The sequence below is a fragment of the Spermophilus citellus genome (genome assembly GCF_964194105.1).
Source record: "Spermophilus citellus genome assembly, chromosome: 3".
Lineage (NCBI taxonomy): Eukaryota > Metazoa > Chordata > Mammalia > Rodentia > Sciuridae > Spermophilus > Spermophilus citellus.
The window spans coordinates 74,479,919-74,503,863 of record NC_138184.1 but is presented as its reverse complement, the minus strand read 5'-3'; the positions used below and the strand labels follow the sequence as shown (position 1 = coordinate 74,503,863).

General features: G+C 44.8%; 1 protein-coding gene across 6 annotated transcripts; it reads right to left on the bottom strand.

Moving 5' to 3' along the window:
• Positions 1 to 23,615, bottom strand: SLC2A11 (solute carrier family 2 member 11). Of its 6 annotated transcripts, XM_081284497.1 has the most exons (13): positions 23,105 to 23,139; positions 20,788 to 20,880; positions 19,071 to 19,201; positions 13,860 to 14,020; positions 11,074 to 11,198; positions 8,274 to 8,403; positions 7,569 to 7,717; positions 1,707 to 1,894; positions 1,466 to 1,576; positions 993 to 1,094; positions 841 to 916; positions 478 to 605; positions 1 to 262 (listed from the first exon to the last, which is right to left on the bottom strand). In XM_081284497.1, exons 4-13 carry the CDS (start codon positions 13,955 to 13,957, stop codon positions 62 to 64), a joined length of 1,308 nt encoding a protein of 435 aa, XP_081140623.1. In that variant the 5' UTR covers positions 13,958 to 14,020; positions 19,071 to 19,201; positions 20,788 to 20,880; positions 23,105 to 23,139; the 3' UTR covers positions 1 to 61. The 6 variants fall into 6 exon arrangements, with proteins under 6 accessions (XP_081140623.1, XP_081140620.1, XP_081140622.1 ...); XM_081284494.1 differs by lacking the exon at positions 19,071 to 19,201 and having other exon boundaries at positions 23,105 to 23,613; XM_081284496.1 differs by lacking the exons at positions 993 to 1,094; positions 19,071 to 19,201 and having other exon boundaries at positions 23,105 to 23,614.
• Positions 23,616 to 23,945: the final 330 nt, after the last annotated feature.

Genomic DNA, 23,945 nt, shown 5'->3' with positions numbered 1-23,945 from the left:
TCATTCTGAAAAGCAAAGGACAGGGCAGCAGCCACCTTTAGCCCCTGCCACAACTGTGCAGCTATAGCTCTGTGGACTGGATGACCTCCCTGCTGCTCCTTGTGGGGCCCTGGGCCTGCACGGGCAAGCTGAGCCTGTGTAAATCCTCAGAGATCTCCAGGAATGTCTTGCCTTTGGTCTCAGGGAGGAACAATCCAGCGTAGATGGCTCCACAGACGCAGACACCGAGGAAAGGAACAAAGAGGAAGTGGGACAGGCTCTCCTGTGGGTTAAAGAGACCCCAAGACCTGTTGTGTCCCTTCTCAATGGAAGGCCCATGACAAGTTTTGAGAAAAGACTTGCTCCCTTGGTTCACATAAGGTCCCTCCCACTCGGCCTCAGTTCTCATGTACAGAGGCACCACTCCCTGGGGTGCTCCAGTGATAGGGACAAAACCTGAAGCAGGGCCTCCCACCCCGGGGGGAAGGGCAGGCCTACCATGACAAAGGGGAACCCAATTCCAACCAGGAACAACATGATCCACATCAGGGCTCCACAGACCATGTAAGCAGCAGGTCGGGCTGTCTGATCAAAGAGCTCTGTGGCCAGGATTCCCGTCACTCCAGCTATAAGAAGAGGTCAGAGGGCTATCATCCAGGGCTCTTTGCCCTGCCTCTCTGTCATCTTAGTCCCATCTGCATGGGGGCCCCTGGATGTCCTCCTCTAGTCCTCCCAGAAGCCTCAGCACAAGTGGGTCTGGGATTTGAAAATGACATTACAGTCACATCCACCATCATTCACTCAGTCACCCATTGTTCCGTCAGCAAGGCCCAAAGACCAGAGGCCCTCAGGCCCACTCACCAGGGCCGATACCAAAGCTGAGGATGAAAGCAAAGACGCAGGACACGGCCAGATAGGGCATCCGGGGGAAGGAGCTCTGCAGCAGATAAGGTGGAGTGAGGTGGAAAACAAACCTGGCCCAGCTACCACCCCTCACCCCGCCCCCCAGCTACCTTCAGACACAGCGCAGCTGTGAAGATGCTGGCCCAGCAGGTCATCAGAGAGTATCCCCCTACCAGCAGCACCTTCCGACCCACCCTCTCAATCACCACGCACTGCAAAGGAAAGGAGCCACTCAGGAAGGTACCACACTCTGGGCTCTTGGTTTGGGAACAGGCAATACAGAGGGGTCTCATGGGAAAGCTGGTGTGTGTTAAGAGAGAGGTACAGTTTATTGCTTCAGAAGGTCACGACTTTATTAATATCCCAGAGGACCTTGGTTAATTACTCAACTTCATTTAGGGTTCTCATCTCAAAGCAATGGTGTGAATGCCCAGCCAACAGTAGGAATGCTTGCCGACTTGCTGTACTTTACCACCATGAACAGGAGTGGAAAATAGCTTAATGCAAAGTCCTAAGAGCATCAGTATCCCAAGCGTCCCTCTGGCAGGACTGGGGATAGGAATGGGCCCAAATCTGGACTCACACTAACAAAAGTTGCAAACAGCTCACAGCTCCCAGTTCCAATGATGGCATACTGGATCTTCTCTTCAGGCACTCCTGCCTCCCGGAACACTGAGGAAGCATAGGCATACACCTAGGATTGGGCCAGCAGGAGGGGCGGCTCTGAAGCATTGGTTCCCCTCAACCTTCCATGGCTCCCACCTGCCTACAGCACAAACCCTCAGCAGACCTAGGGTGCAGGACAGGACAGGGCAGAGCCTCACCGAGTCATTCCCACAGAGCTCCATGGCACTGCCCAGCACCACAAGGCTTGTCACTTGCCTCCTCAGGCCCCGGTCCTGGAACAACTCCCATGGGCGCCGTGCCTGGCGGCCCTGGCAGGCAGCACGCTCCTCCTCCATCTCTTCCATCTCCTCTGCCACATCCTGGGTGCCCCGCAGCAGCTGCAGAGCTGAGACGGAGAAGGGTGCTGCACTTCCTCTCCCTCAGGCCTTCTTTGATACTACCCAGCAGTAAACCCTTCACCCCACCCCAAAATATCTCCACACACCTCTCTCTCTCTCTCTCTCTCTCTTTCTCTCTCTCTCTCTCTGCATGTAAATCAAATACATAGAAAATTCACATCATTTTTGAGAAGACTGTATTAGCAAAAGCTCTGCCAGTTAGACAAAAAAAGACTGCAACAGCTTGAAATATAAAGACCTCAATGCCTTAACTTCCTACAGGCAACAGCTGAGAAATTTACTCAAGCACTAAAAGCAGCACACTTCCCAATACTCTCCAGAAAGTATAAAGGAAGGTGACAGAAAAGGAGGACTATCTCAGAGGGCAGAAGCAAAAACCATGGAGAACCCTTCCCAGGGGGCAGATCAAGCCCCACCTCTAAGCCAGGGAAACCTGGCAAGTGTTCCCAGGGGCATTACAGAATTGTTATGGATCAATGACTGCTTTGTGCCTTTTGGCCACCTTGTGTTTGAAATTAAACTCTTGAATTCTGGTTACCTTGTCTCACTTTGACCATTATACACTGAGTGTGGGATGGGAAGAAGACCTGTTTGTTTGGTTTTTTTTCCTCCTGGATGAATTTATTATACACACTCTGATTTTAGCCTAGAAAGTAGAAGTGAAACAGAAACTACTTCCCTTCCAAGTTTTTACTTTTTCTGCTGGTGAACAAGATCTTGGACCATTTCCAAAATCTTGAGGTTTCTCTGAATTGGTCTAGTACCCAGTCACTGGCTGTATGGGTGTTGAGAAGCAGTTGTGGTGTAACAGTGGTAGTTTCCTGGTCCTGACTTTCTGATTCCAGGATCACAGCTATGCTTGCAGATTCATAAACTCAGCAGTTCCAGTGTTAGTTGACTGATTGGTCATCATCCTGTACACTGCAGAGCCAGTAGCTTGCCTGGATGTTCAGTTCTATGTTTCTCTGGGAATGTTCCTGTAGCCACTACCTAGAGCCTAGTCCTCCAATCATTCTAGTTAATTTGTAAACACCCATCCAATTCTCCTTATTAAATTACTCAGTGCTGAATGCAATGGATTCTATATCCTTCCTTGGACTCTTAGTGTGTCTTAGTGGAGGAGACTGGTTTGGGGACAATGAAATTGGGGAAATTATACTCCAAACTATATTTGGAGACCGGGAGTGTAGGGACCCCACAGGTGAGAGCAAATGATGGCTTCTAAGAAAAGATCAGTTGGGACATGAGAAAATCCTCTGGGTTGGGTTGATGAAGGGAAAAAGCCTATGGGGTTCCCAGAAACCCTCCCTCTGACTCTGCTAATCTTGGAACTGCAAAGGAAGATGGTCTTAGGTGAATCTTTGGAATCAGTTGACAAAGGTGCTCAGTATTTTATTTATGGTCTTGTATATTCATTGTTTTGCTTCTAAATTTCTGGAAGCTTATTCTCCTAAAGTTTCTTTTATATATATTCTTAGTGTAATTATAGAGTATTGAAAAAATCTCCTTTTCTTTTTTCTTCCACACATGAGAAGTAACTTGAGTGTGCTCTCCTTTCAAATTCATACACCTAACCCTGAATTCAGTAGAATAAAAATAAAATTTGCCTAGGGAAAATATAGTAATTTTTAAGACTTTAAAAGTTACATTGATGCTTTAATACTGCCTGATACAGGGCGAGTTAGGGAAGTAATTCCTTGATTCAATTTAGCAAATACTTCTGGTTGCATTAAGCTCCCTGACTTCCCTGGTCTCTGGCGACTCCTCCTCCACTCCACCTTAGCCACCCACGCTCAGGACACACCTTGGAGCTTGTCATTACCTGGAACTGTGCTACCTCTGCATTATTTGTATCTGACACATCATTTTCGGATTACAAACTCTTACTAGCACATGGTTATGCTAGGAAGTCTATCTCAGTGAGAACATAGACATTTTCAGGTGGAAATTCCATCAACTATTTTAATTCAACAAGTGAACTTGTTTTAACTTACAACCTCTTCCACTTCTTTTACTCAGTTTTAGAAGTTCATCATTTAAAAAAAACACATCTATTTTGGGATATAATTTACATACCACACAATTCACCCTTTTAGGTCCTTTTTTTCTGAGAACATGACTCAGTGGTTTTTAATGAGTTCAGAGTTGTGCAACCATCACCACAATGAATTTTAAAACCATGAAGAGAAATCCCTTAGCTGTCACACTCCAGTCAGCCCTTCATGCCCCCAGCCCCAGGAAACACAAATCTCTCTCTCTACAAACTTGCCTGTTCAGGACATTTCATGTAATGGAATCATACATGTGGCTTTTTGTGACTGGCTTCTCTTACATAGCATAAGTTTTTTATTGGCGCAGACAGAATAGTGAATTTCATTGTGGCATATTTATACACGCACATGACAAACTTGCTTAGTTTCCTTCCTCAGCCCCTAACCTGCCCTTTCCTCATCCTTCCCCCATTCCCTGTCCCTACTCTATGGGTCTTCCTGCCATTTTCATGAGATTGCTTTTTTCCTTCCCTTTCTCCTCTCTCACTTCCACATATCAGAGAAAACATATAGCCCTTTACTTTCTTTGTCTGGTTTACTTCACTTAAGATGATATAATTTGATTCTTCTTTATGACTGAATGAAACTCCATTGTGTATCTCTCCCACATTTTCTTTGTCCATCATCTGTTGATGAACATCTAGGCTGTTTCCATAACTTGGATCTTGTGAATTGTAGCATGTTTTTAAGGTTCATACACATTGCAACATGTATCAATTACTCAATCCTTTTTATGGTTAAATAATATTCCAATGTATGAATATGCACATTTATTGATCTATTCATTAGTTGATGGATGCTTTATTTGCATCTACCTTTTGGCTATTATGAATAATGCTACTACAAATATTCACATACAAAGTTTTTTTTTGGGGGGGGCGGGGGGGCATAGGTTTCATTTCCCTTGGGTTGTATGGCTGGGTTATATGGTAACTCTCTATTTAAATCATTTGAGGAACTCCCAGATTGTTTTCCTAAATTATCACACCATTTTACATTAAGGGTTCCAATTTCTTTATGTTCTTGCCAACACTGGTTTCTATGTGACTTTTTAAATTATTGCCATCATAATGGATGTGAAATTGCATCTCATTATGATTTTGATTTGCATTTCTCTGGTGAATAATGATGTTGAGCTTTTGGTGCTGGGGATTGAACCCAGGGCTTTGTGTATGCAAGGTAAGCACCCTACCAACTGTGCTAACTCCCCAGCCCCAATGTTGAGCATTTTTTCATGCACGTATCAGCCACTTGTATATCTTCTAAGTAAAAATGTCTTTTCAGATCCTTTGCCATTTGAAAATTGGTTATCTTTTTGTTGCTGAGCTATGAGTTCTTTACATATTCTAGATACAACTCATTTTCCAGTTAAATGATTTGAAAAAATTTTCTCCCATTCCACAAGTTGCCTTTTACTTTCTTTTTCTTTTGGGAGGGATACCAGGGATTGAACTCAGGGACACTCAACCACTGAGCCACAGCCCCAGCTCTATTTTGTATTTTATTTAGAGACAGGGTCTCACTGAGTTGCTTAGCGCCTCACTGTTGCTGAGGCTGACTTTGAACTCACGATCCTCCTGTCTCAGCCTCCCTAGCCCCTGAGATTACAAGTGTGTGCCACTGCATCCGACGCCTTTTTATTTTCTTATCTTCTTGAAGCATGACAGTTTTTTTTTAGTTCTTGATATCTACTTATCTATATTTTTAATTGTCGATCATACTTTCGTTGTCATATTGAAAAAACGATTGCTGAATCCAAAGCCCATACATTTATATCTGTTTCTTCTAAGAAGTTTATAGTTTTAAATTTAGAAGACCTGTTTTTTAAAAACCATGGTATCTGGATGGAAAAAAAGGCACATAGCCAGAAGCAGTGATCACACCTGTAACTCCAGCTACAGGGAAGCTCAGGCAGGAGGACCGAAAGTTTGAGGCCCACCTAGGCAACTTAGGATGAACCGATCTCAAAAAAATAATAAAAGCTGGGCATGGTAGAAACCTCTAATTACAAGGACTCCGGAGACTGAAGCAGGAGGATTGCCAGTTTGAGGTCGGCCTGGGCAATTTAACCAGGTTCTGTTTCAAAATAAATAAATGGTTTAGAATGTAGCTTTCAAGGCTGAGAGTGCTTGCCCAGCATGTGCAAGGCCCTTGATTCAATACCCAGTACTAAGGGGAAAAAAAAAAAAAGGTACATATAATTCAATGCGATCCTAAGATCTGGTACTTCTCTGGGCTCAGTGGCGCAAGCCTGTAATTCCAGTGGCTCAGGAGGCTAAGATAGGAGGATCACAAGTTCAAAGCCAGACTCAACAACTTAGTGAGGCTCTAAGCAACTTAGCAGGACCCTGTCTCAAAAAAGTAAAATAAAAAAAGAGCTGGGAGGCTGGGGTTGTAGCTCAGTGGTAGAGCACTTGCCTCACACGTGTGAGGCACTGGGTTCAATCCTCAGTGCCACATATAAATAAATAAACAAATAAATAAAGATATTGGGTCCATCTACCTAAAAAAAATTATTTTAAAAACGGTGGTGGGGGGCAGGTGGGTGGGCTGGGGATGTTACTTATTTGTCACACATCTCTGGGTTCAATCCATGGTCCAAAAAAAAAAAAAAAAAAAGGATCTGGGACTTCAAAACTGATGTCATGACTGAGACTTTGGGGGATCCTGAGATGGGACTGAACATATTTTGCAGAGAGGAGGGATATACATAATAATTGTGACCATGGACAGGCATGGCACTATGCCTATTACTTGATGAGTTCAGGAGTTTGAGACCAGCTTTAGAACATACAGAGACCCCCATCTCAAAATAAAAAAGAAAAATGTGGTCATGATGGCCAATCAATAAGAATACATTCCTGGGCCCTGGTCTTCATCCCTCCTTAAACCCCACTCTTTGCCATGGGAGAGAACGTCATTGATTTTCCCATTCTGAGGCTTTGGATTCACCAGCATGTGAATGGGACATTAATGGGTACGGGGTTGAGGGATGAAGGTTTTGAAAGTACTTGTGCAACTGTTTTGCTTTCTTGTGCCTCTGCCACCACCACACTAAGAACATCCCTGAGTTCATTAGTACCAAGAGTTTGAGAAGAAGGACAAATATACAGAACTAAAGCAGCCCAGCTCAGACCAGACTTGACCGATTCCTGGCCCAGATGAGATCAGCGGAGTTGTGCTGCCAAAGGAATAAATGAGTAAAAGATGTGGTAAATGATTGTTGTTTTAAGCCAGAGATTTTGCAATTGTTCCTTGACCATATTTATTATAGTTAACTGATACAGCAATCATCACCCAGTTGGCATTGGGCAGGTGAGGTCTTGCATAAGTGTCTCTCCTGTGTGTGTGTGTGTGTGTGTGTGTGTGTATTTTTATGTACACCTGGATTTCCTGGATGACAAAGGTGGTCTGACCCATCCTATTACCCTATAATTTAGGATATCCCTTTGACAAAGAATTTTGAAGGCATATGTGAATAGATCATGAAGTTGAGACACAAAGAAAAGAGCTTTTCCCTACTAAATAAAACCCAAAAGATAAGGACCTGTACTGGTGAGATGCATCCTTGGAATAAGTATAGTCCAGAGGCCCAAGGGCAGGGACTCACCAGCTAGGCAGGCCTCTGTGTCTCCACAGTCAATGAGGAGGTAGCGTGGGCTCTCAGGAAGCAGGGGCAATGAGACGAGCTGGATTACCCCAGGCACCAGGCAACTGGCCAGCAGAAGGGGCCATACCTGTGGGCCACCCATCAGATTCCTAGGAAGGCAGAGGACAGGACAGAACAGTTGTCTCCTCACCTTCCCCCTTGACCCCTGCCTGCCTTACTAACCTGCTTGCAGAGGGTCATGTTGGCCTGTGACTCTTTCTATCTAGCTTTGAGTTTGGACATCAAGATCCTTCCAAACCAGGTAGGAACTGAGAGAGGGAAGGGCCCCTGCCCCACCTTATCCCTAGCAATTTTTCTCCCTGGGGATCCAAGCTCTGCACTTTCCTTTTTTTTTTTTTCTATGATGGCCAGAACAAGTTCCTCTTCAAAAGCCCAAATCTTCACCCTCCCTGCTGTCAAGAACTGTTCTTTGCTCCCTACCCTGGAGAAGATGGGAAAAGGTGATTCATACCAAAGTTTGGCTGATTGAAAAGCTCTTTTTCTATATTAGACACGTGGCTGTGAACAGGGTTTTGATGCCCTCATGCATAGAAGCAATGCTTTAATCAAATGGTGGGGAGGGGAGAAATCTGGGTGAAGACAGATTTTTACTGGCGTCCCTGAAAGCAGAAGGGGCCATAAATGCATAGGGGGAGGGGTACTCACCTCAATCCGACCACCTGTCCCATCACGATCCCCAGGGCTGTGAAGATGGCTGAGGTCATGGCCACTGCTCCTCGGAGTTCACTGGGAGCACTCTCCCCCAGGTACATAGGCTGAATGTTCATGCTCACGCCTGGACATGCGCACAGCAAGGGTGCTCAGCCACAAAGAGGGTCCTTGTGAGGCCTGCATGTCTTTCTTGCCTCTTGTCTGCTGGGCTGTGACTCAGTGGGCCATTCCCTCACCCCCCACACTCTGAGAGGTTCCACCTCACCTTCTACAGGGATGACAGATCCCAGCTCAACGCCTCAGGATTCCTGGGAGAAAAGTCATCTTTCCCAGATAGGCTCTCCCCATCCCTTGGTTCCTCATCACAATCCCACATATTCATGGGATCTTTCTAGGTATTAAAGTCTCTGCAACAGTTTGAACATTGAATGTCCCCCAAAGGCCCATGTGTTAAAGGTTTGGTCTCCAGGTGCTTGCTCTTAGGAGCTACTGTGGACCTTTATGAGGTGGGGCCTTAAGAGAGGTCCTTAGGTCATTGGGGGCTTGATCTTTTTTTTTTTTTTTTTTGTACTGGGGATTGAACTCAGAGACACTCGACCACTGAGACACATCCGCAGCCCTTTTTTGTATTTTATTTAGAGGCAGGGGCTCCCTGAGTTGCTTAGCTTCTCCCCACTGCTGAGGCTGGCTTTGAACTTGTGATCCTCCTGCCTCAGCCTCCCTAGCAGCTAGGATTACAGGCATGCGCCACCACACCTGGCTTGGAGGCAAGATCTTAAAGGAGATTGTGGGACCTCAGTCTCCTACTCTTCTTCTTTGCTTCCTGGCTCATGAGATGAATGATTTATTCCTACACATACTCCCACCATAATATGTTGTCATCACCAGAGGACTAAAACAAAAGTGCCACTCCAATGTTGGCCTGGAGCCGGGCATGGTGGTGCACCTCTATAACCCAAAGCAACTGAGAAGGCTGAGACAGGAGGACTGCAAGGTCAAGGCCAGCCTCAGCAACTTAGTGAGGCTCTCAACTTAGTGAAACCCTGCCTCAAAATAAAACATAAAAAAGTCTGAGGATGTAGTTCAGTGGTGAAGCACTTCTGGGTTCAATCCCCAGTACCAAAACAAAACAGAACAAAACAAAACAAACAATGTTAGACTGGAACCTCCAGAACCAGAGCCAAAAATAAATCTTTTCTCTTCATAAGTTAATAGCCTCAGGTATTTCATTATAGTGATGGAAAGTTGGTATACAATCTCTCAAGTGCTGGGGGTGGAAGGAAAATGGAAGGACCATGTTCTGGATGCCTTCCAGCTTTCCAGGTTCTCATTTCAATGCTTTACATTGACCACTACAGATGTAGGTCCTCACCTCATTCCAGTTCCCCCATGGACACATCTGGCACCTATACAGCCAATGGGAAAACAAAACTGAACAGTGCCCTTGCTGCCCACCCCACTATTCATTCATTACAAATGCCAAAAGCTAGGAGGCCATATTAGGATATCATATACCTGGGAAACCTCCACCCCACTCTCTGACCTGGGGTCAGGAAACATCTCCCATCAGTGTCAGCCCCTTTCTCATGGGTGATGAGAATTCAGAGGAAGGCAATTGCTCTGATGGTCAAGGAGTCTCAGGGCTACCTCTGCTCTTCCTTCCAACATTTGAGGAGGGATTCCTTCTTTTTTGGATATATTCAGGGGAAAATGACAAAGTCTGACCTAGTTCCTTTCCCCTGGAGTGTGGGTTGTTCTTAGAGATTCACTTTCAATGAATAGAATGTGGGGAAACTGGTGGTGCATGACTTCTGAAAGGGGGACACAAAGAGCGCTAAAAATTCCTCTTCATCCACCCCCACCCCCGCCTCTCTCTCCACTCACTCTGGAGAATACCAGCTGCCATGTTTCATGAGGATATTCAAGGAACACTACAGAGAGACCCACAGGGTGAGGAGCTGGAGCCTCCTGCCAGTGGCCTATGAGGGAACCATCTCAGAAAAGATTATCCAGCCCCTTCAGGTGGTAGCAGTTGTAACTGACAGCTGAGCATGACCTAATGAGAGACCTCAAGCTGGAGCTACCCTGCTAAGGCATTTCCAGGCTCTTGACCCACAGAAACTGGCATTATAAATATGGTTACGGGCTGAGGCTACAGTTCAGTGGTAGAAAACTTACTTAGCATGCTCAAGGCCCTGAGTTGCATCCCCGGCAGTGCACGCACACACATAAACCATGTTGGTTGTTTCAAGCCACTAAGCTTGGGGGTAATTTGTTTCACAGGAATGGGTAACTAATAAGGATATCAATATCTGGCTGTATAAAAGTAGAGAATCAAGTTGTAACTTAATTGTAATCCCTAAAAGCTTATGTATATGTACTAAAACTTCTTCTCCCTCACATATCAAGCCTCAGAAACTCAGGAGTTCCTAAGATGCTATCCTTTCCCCACAGAAAAGGGGATATATAACATATCTGCCACAGATAAGGGGAAGAGAATGTTAGAGAAGTAATCCTATGTCCCTTTATGCCTTGGCTGCCAGGAAACTCAGGTTTAGAGTGTTGGTAGTGCGAGTTTAAGGATGTTTTCCCCATTCCTGCAACTTCTTCATTTTTATACATCTACTGTAAATATCTAGTTATTCGAGTCTTTTAAGATAAACCATACTTAGTTATTTTGCAAAACAGGTAGGCGTGAATGAAAATATGTCAGTGAATAAAAGGAACAAAAGAAGGAAATAAAGGAACTAATGAATGAATAGGAATAGACAGGCAGGATGAGATGCCCCCATACCTGCACTGACTCCCATGAGCAGTCTTCCCAGCATGATCATCTCAAAGGAGCCTGCTTTGTGGCTGAAGCCAAATAGTAACGCTGCAGCCACCACAAAGATGTTATTCACCAGGAGCGACTTCTTCCTTGGGGAAAGTGGGACACAGGAAAAAGACACTTTGGTTTGATTCAGAGGGACCCTTCTTTTCCTTTCTGTATCACCCCTAGTCCTGATCAGTCACAGACCTGTGTGTGTGTGCGTGTGAGTATGCATGTGTGAGTGCTGTCAATGAGAATAAATTATATAAATTGAAATAAGCAGTAGCCATTGCGTCTTGGCTCACTTGTGGAATGCCTTGAAATGCACACTCTCACACTCCTCCCCCAACACTCCCCGCCAAATTACTCTCCTTTCTGCTTGCACAGCAGCATGAAATGACAGAGTTTATATTTTATGGCTTTTGCTTTTTAGAATAAGCATTGCTTTCCCCAAACTCCTTTGTAAAACGAAGGAACTCATATATCATTTCTTAGGCTTAATGAAAACCCTAGAAGAAACCAGGCATGAGGGCTCATGTCTATAAAGCCAGCAACTTGGTAGGCTGAGGCAAGAGGATAGCAAATTTGAGGTCAGCCTCAGCAACTTAGTGAGATCCTCTTTTAAAAATATACAAAGGGCTAGGAATTTCAGCAGCTCTGGAGGCTGAGGCAGGAGGATTGTGAGTTCAAAGCCAGCCTCAGCAATTTAGTGAGGCCCTAAGCAAGTCAGTGTGACCCTGGCTCAAAATAAAATTTTAAAAAGGGCTGGGGATGTGGCTCAGTGGTTAAGCACTCCTAGGTTCAATCCTTGGTACCAAAAGTGGGAAAGGGGAGCAGGGATGCAGCTTGATGGTAAAGCATCCCTGGGTTTAATCTCCAGTACCAAAACAAAAAAACAGACTTTGCCCTGTGAATGCATTTTTTTTTTCCATTTCAATACACAGATAATGCCAGAAACACTTTGCTTTCACCTGGCGTGGACAGCAATACACCTCAACCAAACTGCCTTAATGATACAACAGTTCTATGCTGTGGACCACAATTATTCCATGGAGCATCCTGCTGGCCCACTACTTTGATGAGTTCACACTGAAAGGACCTGGAGAAGAGGAAGCAGCAAGTAGCCTATATGTCTTGGTAAGTAAGGTATGACATAGAGTGAAAGAGTACAAATGAGGGTCAAGTAAGTAATTCATGTTTTATAGAACTCTTATTACAATATATTATTTTAGGGGGCTGGGGATGTGGCTCAAGCGGTAGCGTGCTCGCCTGGCATGCGTGCGGCCCGGGTTCGATCCTCAGCACCACATACAAACAAAGATGTTGTGACCGCTGAAAACTAAAAAAAAATAAATATTAAAAACTCTCTCTCTCTCTCTTAAAAAAATATTATTTTAATGTATTATTCTAATTGTTCAATTTTTTATTTGTTTTTATTGTTAATCTCTTATTATGCCTAACTTGTAAGTTAAAATTTATCATAGGTATGTGTATACAGGAAAAAATATAGTAAGTATAAGGTTTGGCACTCTTGGTGGTTTCAGGCATCCACTGGGTCTTAGAACATATCCCCCACAGATAAGGGGAAAATATTGTCCTTAAATTTACCATAAAGTACAGAATATCAAAAAGGCCTAACTAACTGCAGGGCTGGTAGAAGAATGGAGAGTCCATAAAACTCCCACGCTCAGGAAGAATACCTTTATTACATTGCTCCTGGTGGCTGTGACAAAACAATGCTTCTAATGTTCAAAACAATGCATCTGTAATCACACAAGGAAGAGTGAATACAGATGCTGGCATATACGGCATGTTAGGTGGGGTCACTTTTAGACTACATGTATGGTAGAAAGGGTCCGTATAGTCTGGTAGCTAGCAAAGGGGTGAACTGTGGTAGCCACTTGTGTTCTGTCTGGATTTGCCTCTTTCCCACTCCTTCATAAATGTAGTCATGTCACCCAAGAACAACTTGTCTTCCCAGATTCTGGATCTTGAATGAAGATACTGTAGATAGAATGATAGAGCTGAGCGTGCTGAAGGCATCGTCCCTAAAGGAAATTCCAAAGCTTTGGCTGCTGAAACCCTTGGCACCACCTGGACTTATGCCCTTCTTGAGGCCTGGCTTTTTCTTTTCTCTTTTCTTTTTTTTTTTTTTTTTTGTACCAGGGATTGAATGTGGGGCCTGAACCACTGAGCCACATCCTCAGCCCTTTTAAAAATCCTTTATTTAGAGACAGGGCCTCATTGAGTTGCTGAGGCTGGCTTTGAACTCACAAAACCCCTGCCTCAGCCTCCCAAGCCTCTGGGATGAGAGGCATGTGCCACCACCTGTGGCTAAGGCCTGGCTTTTAAACACCTCTTTTCCTTCTTGTGAGCTGCCTCAATATCCATCCAGTTCTTACAATTTTTGATCATGTGAGCTAGAGTCAGTTTTTGTTGTTTGCAACCCAGGAACTGCATCAGATACATAGGGGGAAAGCAAAGCCTGGAAAATACTTGCTTAAGATCAAATTGCACATATTGGCAGACATGAAACTAGAAACAAGGAATCTTCCCTCCACCACTGCACAGAACTCCTTTCTCTACCAAATTTCCTTGAAAATGTGACTTTCAATGTAAAAACACAGCTGGAATGAGAGACTAGGTGAGGAGCTGATCTGGGCCTGGAGGGTGCTGGGCATTGTCCTTTCACATTCCTCAACCTACAGATTGGGATGCCCCTCATTAAAGGATACTGGGTGAGGGGGTGCTACACAGAAATCACTTACCTTCCCAGCTTAATGGCCATGGGTCCTGCAAGCAGGGCTCCAAAAAGTCCCCCCATGGGGAAAAGAGACACAATGAGGGACCATACAAGCAGAACCATGTGGTCAGGCAGTGGTTTTCCAGTGCGTGCTTGCCATGTGTCATTGGTGAATTTCTGAATATGCTGTGAAAAGAGATGGCAGTCAGCCTCCTGGGAATGACAGGGATGCTGGTACTGGACAGGACAGGCCTTCTCCTCCACAAGGCTCTGTGATTCTGTAATTCAGTCATCAAGTCTCTTGAGCTCTCCATGGTGTAGGGGAAAAAAAAAGAAAGAAAACTCCTAGCACTGGATAGTCTCTATCTGCCCCTTTATGGAATCACACTATTTTTCTATACTCACACAATACTTCTGATAGCAAATGTGTGGAACTTGTCTACAGTAAGCAATTCTCCAACTCTCTGGACACCAGCTAGATGTGCTATAATGTAGTCCAAAACTGAAACTTTATACCTGAAATTTAGCATCAAATTCTATAAGTCAAAGGGATCAGTCCCACAAGACTGTCTCCATTTCAAGTGAAAATTTTAAGTCCAATTACAATTGTATCCTGACTGACCACCTACAAATTGGGCGTTCTTATGACCTTGTCCTTGGGTTTAATAATTTGCTATAATAGCTCACAAAGCTCAGAAAGTCACTTCCTTATGTTTACTGGTATATTATAAGAGAATAACTCAGGAACACCCAGATGGAAGAGAAACAGAGGACAAGGTCCTAAAGGTGGTGGTGTTCAGATCTTTCATGCCCTCTCTGGGCACACTACCTTCCCAACATCTCAGTATATTCATAAACCTGTATGAACATCAAATCTCATTGTTCAACAGTTTTTATAAGAGCTTAGTCTGAGGCCCTTCTCTCCTTCCCAGAGGTCAGCAGGTGGGTCTAGAAGCTGACTCTAATCACGTGGCCTTTCTGATGATCAGCTCTATTCTGAGGCCATCTAGGGCCTAGTCCTAAATCACCTCATTACTATAAACTTATGTTGGGGGGCTCATTCCAAATAATAAAAGATACTCCTATCATTCAGAAAAATTCCAAGGGTTATAGGAGCTCTGAGCCAGGAACCAGAGTCAAAGACCAAATATGGTTCTAATTAAACTATATCCTTCAAGCCCGCTATGCCCTACTTCTACCCTGATTTTGCCCCAGGAAGCCACCTGTACAGCCCACATCACTCGGCTGCCTCCCTGACTGGCTTTCTGTTGGACTTGGCCAATGATGAGCACCAGCAGGACCTTAGAAGTGGCCGGAGAGGGATGCAGGAGTTCCCTCTGTTCTATCCTTGTGAGGTCACTGCAGATTGGCTGCAATCCTATGAAGATTGAGGGATGACTGTACACTATTAAATACACGTTACTTTGCTCATTAAGTCTTGGAATTGGGCCCAGAGAGGTGAAACATTTTGCCCATGTCCTCAGCCACAGGTCAAGATTACACCCAGGATGTTCAGACTCCACTAAGCCCCGCCCTCCAAAGCTGCCACTTCAGGTGAGTGAATGGAAGCCCCATGGTTAGGAAAGCCTGTGTATGGGGAAAACCTGGACACCCTTCGGTTGGCTAGGGATGAAATATTAGTCTTAATCATCTCCTCCTCCATCATCAGGGCATGAAGGAGAACAATGGGTTCAGTTATTGAGCCAGCTCTTTCCCCTACCCTGGCCAGCAAAGGTAACGACTGACAGCCTGGACTTGCCACATTCATCTGCTATCCAGGGGAGCTGGAACCAGAGCCAGTCTCCCCAACCTGGGCTCTAACCTTTCAAGAGTGGCCACTGACAAAGACTGGACTTCTGTGTTCATTGCTGCATTATCCAATACTAGCAAGAATCTTGTGTCAAAGGACAAACTGCAACAATTTAGTTGATCTAACTGGTCTTATTTTCTACCTTAGAATCAGGCAACACTTCATTCCATAAAACAGAATAAGTGTTTTCATGGTCCAAGCCAAGAAGGTTGGTTTTACAAAGTGCTTGAAGAAAGCAAAAACAAAAACAAAAAGCAAATCAGTCATTTCAAAGTTATTTTTCTTGTAAGGTGGAGACTGGAAGACAGAACAATAGGAAACTGATTATTTAGCTTCATTTTTTTTTTCAGATTACTTCTTTGTAAGGATAAAAGCAGTGAAATCTTCATTATCATGTGTATTAAAACTGACCTGCTTGGGAAATTTGACTGTTTTCTCTCTAATTCTCATCTCATAAGGTCAAATAAACAGCTGTTATGGTATTGATTTAAAAATGTCCCCCAAGCTGAGCACGGTGGCACGTGCCTCTAATCCTAGCGGCTTGGGAGGTTGAGGTAGGAAGAATGCAAGTTCAAAGCCAGCCTCAGAAATTTAGTGAGACCCAAAGCAACTTAGTGAGACCCTGTCTCAAAGAATAAAAAGAGATGGGGTTGTGGCTCAGTGGTTAAGTGCCTCTGGGTTCAATCCCTGGTATCAAAAAAATGAAGTCCCCCAAGGAGTTCGGTGTTAGGTAATATAGCAATGTCAGAAGTGAAAAGATTGGATTATGAAAGTTATAACCTTATCAGTGGGTGAATGCATTTGATGGATTAATAATTTGGGGTTTTTTTATGGATCAGTAATTTGAAAGGACTACTATAGGGTAACTATAGGGGTAAATAGCTGAAAGAAGTAGGTTACCGGGAGTGTGCACTTGGGATTATATCTTATCCCTGGCTCCTCTTTTTCTCTGCTTTCCAACTGCCATGAGTCAGCTGGGCGTGGTGGAGAAGTGGCTTGGGAGGCTAAGGCAGGAGGATTGCAGGCCCCACTTCCATGAGCTGAGAAGCTTTTCTCCACCACACCCTTCTGCCATAATGTTCTGCCTTGCTTCAGGCCCAGAGCAATGGAATCCACTGACCATAAACTGCACCTCTGAAACTGTGAACCCAAAATAAACTTTTCCTTTTTGTCACAGTGACAAAAAGCTGACTAACATAACAGTTTAGTTCATTGTGATGATATGGAACTTTTAGTGACTCCATTTTGATTTTTAGCTTAGTCTGTTGGAGCCCAATCCAAAACAAAGCATAATCCAAAACAAAGTCCTTCTGTACTTTTTATTTAACATCTTATAAGTTGGTTTAGGTAGAATCTCCTGTAGTCCATAGTGGATCATCCTTGATGATTGATGAGGTAGACATCCTCTAACACACCCCACCTGCCTTCCACAAGAATCCAGTTAGATTGGTTTAGCCAGAATTGGCCCTTATCCCTGATGTTTCCTCTAGTCATTTGTCATCCACTGACTCCAACCCTACTCCTTGGCTATAAATTCCCACTTGCCTTTGCTGTATTCAGAATTGAACCCAATCTCTCTCCTCCATTGCAGGACCCCATGAGTGGTCCCTATACTTATTGCCATGGCTTCCCATCAATAAATTCTTTCTTACTGTGGCTTAACAAGTGTCATTGACTGAATCCCCTTCTCTCACCATGCACAAAAGTTAACTCAAAATGGATCAAGGACCTTGATATCAAATCAGAGACTCTGCGTCTGATAGAAGAAAAAGTTGGCTCCGATCTACATATTGTGGGGTCGGGCTCCAAATTCCTTAATAGGACACCCATAGCACAAGAGTTAATAACAAGAATCAACAAATGGGACTTACTTAAACTAAAAAGTTTTTTCTCAGCAAGAGAAAAAATAAGAGAGGTAAATAGGGAGCCTACATCTTGGGAACAAATTTTTACACCTCACACTTCAGATAGAGCCCTAATATCCAGAGTATACATAGAACTCAAAAAATTAGACAATAAGATAACAAATAATCCAATCAACAAATGGGCCAAGGACCTGAACAGACACTTCTCAGAGGAGGACATACAATCAATCAACAAGTACATGAAAAAATGCTCACCATCTCTAGCAGTCAGAGAAATGCAAATCAAAACCACCCTAAGATACCATCTCACTCCAGTAAGATTGGCAGCCATTATGAAGTCAAACAACCACAAGTGCTGGCGAGGATGTGGGGAAAAGGGTACTCTTGTACATTGCTGGTGGGACTGCAAATTGGTGCAGCCAATTTGGAAAGCAGTATGAAGATTCCTGGGAAAGCTGGGAATGGAACCACCATTTGACCCAGCTATTGCCCTTCTCGGACTATTCCCTGAAGACCTTAAAAGAGCGCACTACAGGGATACTGCCACATCGATGTTCATAGCAGCACAATTCACAATAGCTAGACTGTGGAACCAACCCAGATGCCCTTCAATAGATGAATGGATTAAAAAAATGTGGCATTTATACACCATGGAGTATTACACAGCACTGAAACATGATAAAATCGTGGAATTTGCAGGGGAAATGGATGGCACTAAAGCAGATTATGCTAAGTGGAGCTAGCCAATCCCTAAAAAACAAATGCCAAATGTCTTCTTTGATATAATGAGAGCAACTAAGAATAGAGCAGGGAGGAAGAGCAGGAGAAAAAGATTAACATTAAACAGAGACATGAGGTGGGAGGGAAAGGGAGACAAAAGGGAAATTGCAGGGAAATGGAGGGAGACCCTCATTGTTATACAAAATTACATATAAGAGGTTGTGAGGGGAATGGGAAAATAAACAAGGAGAGAAATGAATTACAGTGGATGGGGTAGAGAGAGAAGATGGGAGGGGAGGGGAGGGGGGATAGTAGAGGATAGGAAAGGTAGCAGAATACAACAGTCACTAATATGGCATTATGTAAAAATGTGGATGTGTAACCGATGTGATTCTGCAATCTGCATTTGGGGTAAAAATGGGAGTTCATAACCCACTTGAATCTAATGTATGAAATATGATATGTCAAGAGCTTTGTAATGTTTTGAACAACCAATAAAAAATAAATTAAAAAAAAAAACAAGTGTCATTGATTCTTTTTTTTCTTTAACAAAATAGTATATTTTCTTTAACATCATTCAGCAGATTAAGAGGAGCCTCCAAGCCCAAGAAAGTCTCATTTTTGAGGGATGGTGCTGTCCCACAGGAGAAAAGATCTGATCCTGTCCTGCCATGAAGAGATTGCTCCCCAATATGTGAATCTGCACTTAAGTGGGCACTAAAATGCTTGTTGAATGAAATTTATAAACCAATGTAGCCAGTTCAGACCTCTTGAAACCTTTAATGTTATGCTTTCTTTAAGGGGCTGGGCTGTTATCATTGTGTCAGCCCAGAATACTCACGTTTTCTGCTAATAAATTGTCCTTCAGAGGAAGTTTTCTTCACTGATCAATTATAGCTCCTTCTGCCTCCATAAACAGGATCACTTGCTGGGCATGGTGGCATAAGCCTGTAATTCCAGCAACTCTGGAGGCTGAGAGGCAGAAGGATCACTAGTTCTACGCCAGCCTCAGCAAAATTGAGGTTCTAAGCAACTCAGTGAGACCCTGTCTCTAATTAAAATATAAAATAGGGTTGGGGAAGTGGCTCAGTGATCAAGTGCCCCTAAGTTTAATCCCTGGTACTCCCCCCCAAAAAAAAAAATGTTCAAATGATTACCAGACTCAGACCTAGGCAATTTGAAAATGCCACCCTCCTGACCACATGATTAGTCTAGGGGGTAAGCATGTGACCAAAATGATTCAACTGGACTCTTCCCAGAACTTTCAGCTGCTGGGGAGGGAGAATAGTTCTCAGCTGGTAGGAAGTGAATCTGGTGATGGTTGCATTCTTGCTCACTGGGAAGAGAACAAGGCCAGGCAGGAGCAACAGAATCAGTTTTGTCTTAGGTTCTGGTCCCTGTAGCTTTTCCCTCCTAACTGGGTGAAGCCCCACATGGTTCCCATCTCTGTGACCAGACACTTGTCCTTCACACTCAAGCAATTTAGAGGTGAACTTCTTTTACTGGGGCTGCAAAATTCATCTTTTCTCATAGGAATTAACTGAACATTAAAATGGGCCCAGATAGTGTAAAATGCTGGGACTCAAACATGGAGCAAGAGAGAAGAGAGTGCTTCCCAGTGGAAGGAAGCTTATAGAAGGGGCTGTGTCATGGACATTTGGGAAACTACATTTAACATGCTTTGTTATCAAGGTTGAAAGTGGATGACAGAGGGAGAGGTTTTGATCCCATGAGGCCTTGAACTTCAGGTGGATTAATCTGTCCTGTCCTATGAGCACTGGGGAGAATCACTGAATATTTCTGGGAAGGGAAATAAGTTGACAAACTCAGGGGAGCTCAAAAAAGGAAAAAGCTGAGTGGGTACAGTAGCACATGCTTGTATTTCTAGCTACCCAGGAAGCTGAGGCAGGAGGAGAATACAGAATGGAGTCAAGCCTTGGCAATAAAGCCAGATCCCAGAGAAAAGGAAGGAAGGAAGGAAGGAAAGAAGAAAGGGAGGGAGGGAGGAAGGGAAAGAAAGAACAGGAAAGGGGAGGAGAAGGAAGAAGAATGAGCAAAAGAATGAGAAAGGTGAGGAGGGAAGGAAAGAAGGGGAGGAGAAGAAAGAGGAATAGAAGGAGGAGGAGAAAAATGAGGAAGAGAAAGAAGGCAGAGGGGTGGAAGGAGGGAGAGGGGGACAGGAAGGCTGCGGAATGCAGGGAGGCCAATGAGGAGGCTGCACTAGAATTGGGGTTGTGGCAGAATCATGGAAAGAAATATCTGGATTCTAGAGGTAGTTAGGATGGGCTTGGTGTCCAAGAGTGGAAGGGAAGTTTCAAGGATAATCCCCACATCAATAGGTATTAGGTGATTCAGAGACTCAGGAGGACATTAGTTTTGGGGAGGATGCAAAGAGCTCTGTGTAAAGCTGCAGAAATCTGTGGGACATCCCAGTGGAAAAGAAGAGATGGGAAGAGGCACTACTAAGTGAGTGCTGAGCTAAAGTCCCATAGTGGACAGCTCTCCGCCCTGACCCAGTACCCACTCAGACCTTAACAATGGGCACAGAAGGTACCTACCAAGGTTGGAGCATTGATAATGGAAAGGTTGTAGCCAAACTGAAAAGTTCCACCAATGCCAGCTGCACAGATGACCAGGAACAGGACCCTACCCTGAATCAGAGGAGATAAGGGAAGACACAAAATGACCAAAGATGACCTCATCCTCCCTCCCTGGGCCAGACCTACCAATCACAGCTTGGCCATTGATTTGAGCCAGGCAAATGAGAAACCTGAGAGAGGAGTTCCCTAGGTCACATGGCGAGCAGGGAGCAGGGGAAATCAAGCTTTTTGCTCGGAGTCCAGGAGGTAACTCCACCTCACCCCTCCTTCCCTCTGCCAGCATTTTCTTGAGATGGAAAGCAGTTCGCAGCCTCTTTGTTGGACTTCCCCTAGGCATGTCTGCTGTGGTTATGAGGACAATCCCCTGAGCTGGGGACCCAGTGGAGTGAAGCTCTGTCTCTAACTGGACAGCAGCCCCTGAGTCCCAATGATCCCCCCCCCCCAGAAACATTCTCCAATAGAGTGACTGGGCCCCAGGAACCTGAGCTAAGCTTCCTCTTATCACTCACCAGCCTGTTTTGCAATGAAGCTAAAAGAAAGTGCCATGTAGTCCTACATGTGAGGGAATTTGCAGGGTAAATGAAGCAATAGACAAGTAGCCATATATGGTGGAGGCATCTAGGTTCCAGAGCCAGCTCTTCCCTGACTCCCTTGTACTCTTGGAGTCACTTCCTTGGCTGTACCTAAAGATAATACCTAACTCCAGGCTGGATGCATGTGTGCCAGGACAGAAAGGACAGCTTTTCATATTAGCACAACTCCCTTAGAGAAGGTGGGAGGATTTCCCAAGATACCCAGTCAAGAGGACTCGGGACCTTGATGTTCCATTCCATGTCATTGGTATTTTTTTAGAAATTCACAATATCATTTCCATTTTTCCTTTTATGATTTCCTAATTACCAAATGACATGATCAGGGTTGGGGGTATAGTTCAGTGGTAGACAGCTTGCCTAGCATGCAGAAGACCTTGAGTTCTACTCTCACTACTGCAAAAGAGAAAAACAAAAAAGACATGCTCATTAAGATTTTTTGAAAATGTAGTTATACCAAAGTTCTTCACTCCCCTAAAAGCACACGATGAACTGCTTCCCTCAGATATTTTCCTAGACATTCACGAAGTAGTTGATCTTATAAAAATAAAATTATTAACCTTTTCCCCCCAAATATCACATTGCTTTTCTTGTTCTGGCAAATTGTCCTACAGATTTACAGTAATACAAGTCAAATTCATTAAGTCATGTTTTTTGTTGCTTTTGAATACTTAAATACAAATTTTATGACAGAAGAATATATGGCTAAAGGTTTTGTGTAGAATTTCCAGAATCTACAATCTATTTTTTTATTATCAAGTGCTTGCTCCAATGAGGAAGGATACTGGGGGACAGATAGAATCAGAGAAAAGACAGAAGTACATTCACCATTCTTTGACATACTGTGCTAAGGGATGGAGAAGTACTAGAAGAGGCTTTGGAGGACAGGATTCTGCAAAAGACCTTGCCACAGTTTGGAAGACAGGTCAATGAAGAGGGACAGTGACGCGGGAAATAGTCACAGGAGTGAGTTGCCAGGGCTGCCTTCTTTAGAAGGCTACTGCGTCTTGGGGTCTGTCTGGCCCACACAAGGAGCAAGGACCCTGGGAGCAATACAATCATGATAAGGGTTCCTAGACTGGGATGTCCCACAGGCCATCCCTGGGCATGAATACCTGCTTATGCTCCTTTGACCTAGCACCTAACTCCACTGTACATACATCCACAAAAGTTTGGTACAAATGAACACCTTCGTTAAGCCTTCAAGGAGGACTGCTCCTGTATAGTTACTTGCAGGTCCCTAGTCCCTCATCAGAAACGACTGGGCCGGGCAAGTTTTGGAATTCGGAGATTTCCAAATAGCTGGAGGGCACGAAACTCAGCGAAATGCAGAACCTGCCAGTTGCTCAGTGCCAGGGAAACTTCAGCCGCCAGCCGCATACAGCAGGTAAACCTGCGAGCCGAGAGAGGGCGGCCCAGCAGTTCCAAACAGAGAGTGAAGTGACAGCGCACGCGCAATTGGCTTCTGAGCCCGGCAAAGTAATTAAAGCAGAAGCGGACGCGCAAGCGCAGTGGGTGTCAAGGGGGGGGGGTCCTTGGAATAAAGGTCTCGCGCAAGGCAAGCTAGGGTATGCCCTGGAGACTCAGGTGCAGGCCCACGGGGCGCAGAGACGCCGAGGTGGCGGCAAGGGATTCTGGAGTCCGGGATGTTAAGGGATATTGGGGCATCTGGAAGAGCGGCTCACCTGAGTTCGAGGCCGTACAGGCCGCTCTGGTTCTTGCGTCATCGCTGCACTTCCGCGCCGCTGAGGCTGGAAAGCCACTCAGCTCACTCCTTACTTCGCCGAGTCCAGAGGACGTCTCTGTAGACCACAAGGGAACTGTGGGCTAGGGTCGTCCCAGCCAGCCCCTTACATCCGACCCCTCACAGGTCCCAACAGCGCTCCTGAGTTCTCCGAGTCTCGGCGGCTTCCTCGCTCGCCTTCTGATCCCCCGTTGCCGCCCTTGGTATATCTCTCCGCCAGGCCTCCGGATCCCCAAGCCTGGCGACCCTGCTTGCCACCAACACCTAGGAGGCTTCTGCTTCTTAGCGCTCTCAGACAGCCGGACCCTTGATTCTGCACCTTAGATCGGTTACCCGCATCCTTTCTCCAGAGGAGGGACAGATCCACCAATCTCGGGAGCGTTCTCATTTCTGGGTCCTAGGCAGAGCCAGTGACTTGGCAGATCGCGCAGACCGGTCTCGGGTTGCTCCTAGGGCATCTGTCCCCTCCTTCCCCCCACCCCCGTTTGGGGCACTTTTATAAGTACGGAATCACGGAGTCCATTGGGCAGGCTTAAATCTTTTATTCCTCAAGGGTTTTTAAGACCCTGCGTGGAATTCAGGAGGTGAGCAAAGGCCCAACTGAAACCAGATTTGCCAAAGATGCTATTTGTGGTCACAGAAGGGAAGGGCTGAAAGTGACCTTATGAAGCCATCTTGAGCAAAGACTGCTATAGGGCAGACACCATAATAAGGCACTGCAATCTCCCTAGTGTTCATGCTTTGTTTCTAGTTTGATTTTTTTTTTCTGCTCTGAATTTTTT

Excerpts from the sequence above, each read along its gene's own strand:
- SLC2A11 (XM_081284494.1), bottom strand. The coding sequence starts at position 23,146 with ATGACGCAAGAACCAGAGCGGCCTGTACGGCCTCGAACTCAG. Across the intron at positions 11,199-13,859 it reads ATGGCCATTAAGCTGGGAAG|GAAGAAGTCGCTCCTGGTGA; the intron begins GTAAGTGATTTC and ends ACTTTCCCCAAG. Across the intron at positions 1,577-1,706 it reads AGCTCTGTGGGAATGACTCG|GTGTATGCCTATGCTTCCTC; the intron begins GTGAGGCTCTGC and ends GCCCAATCCTAG.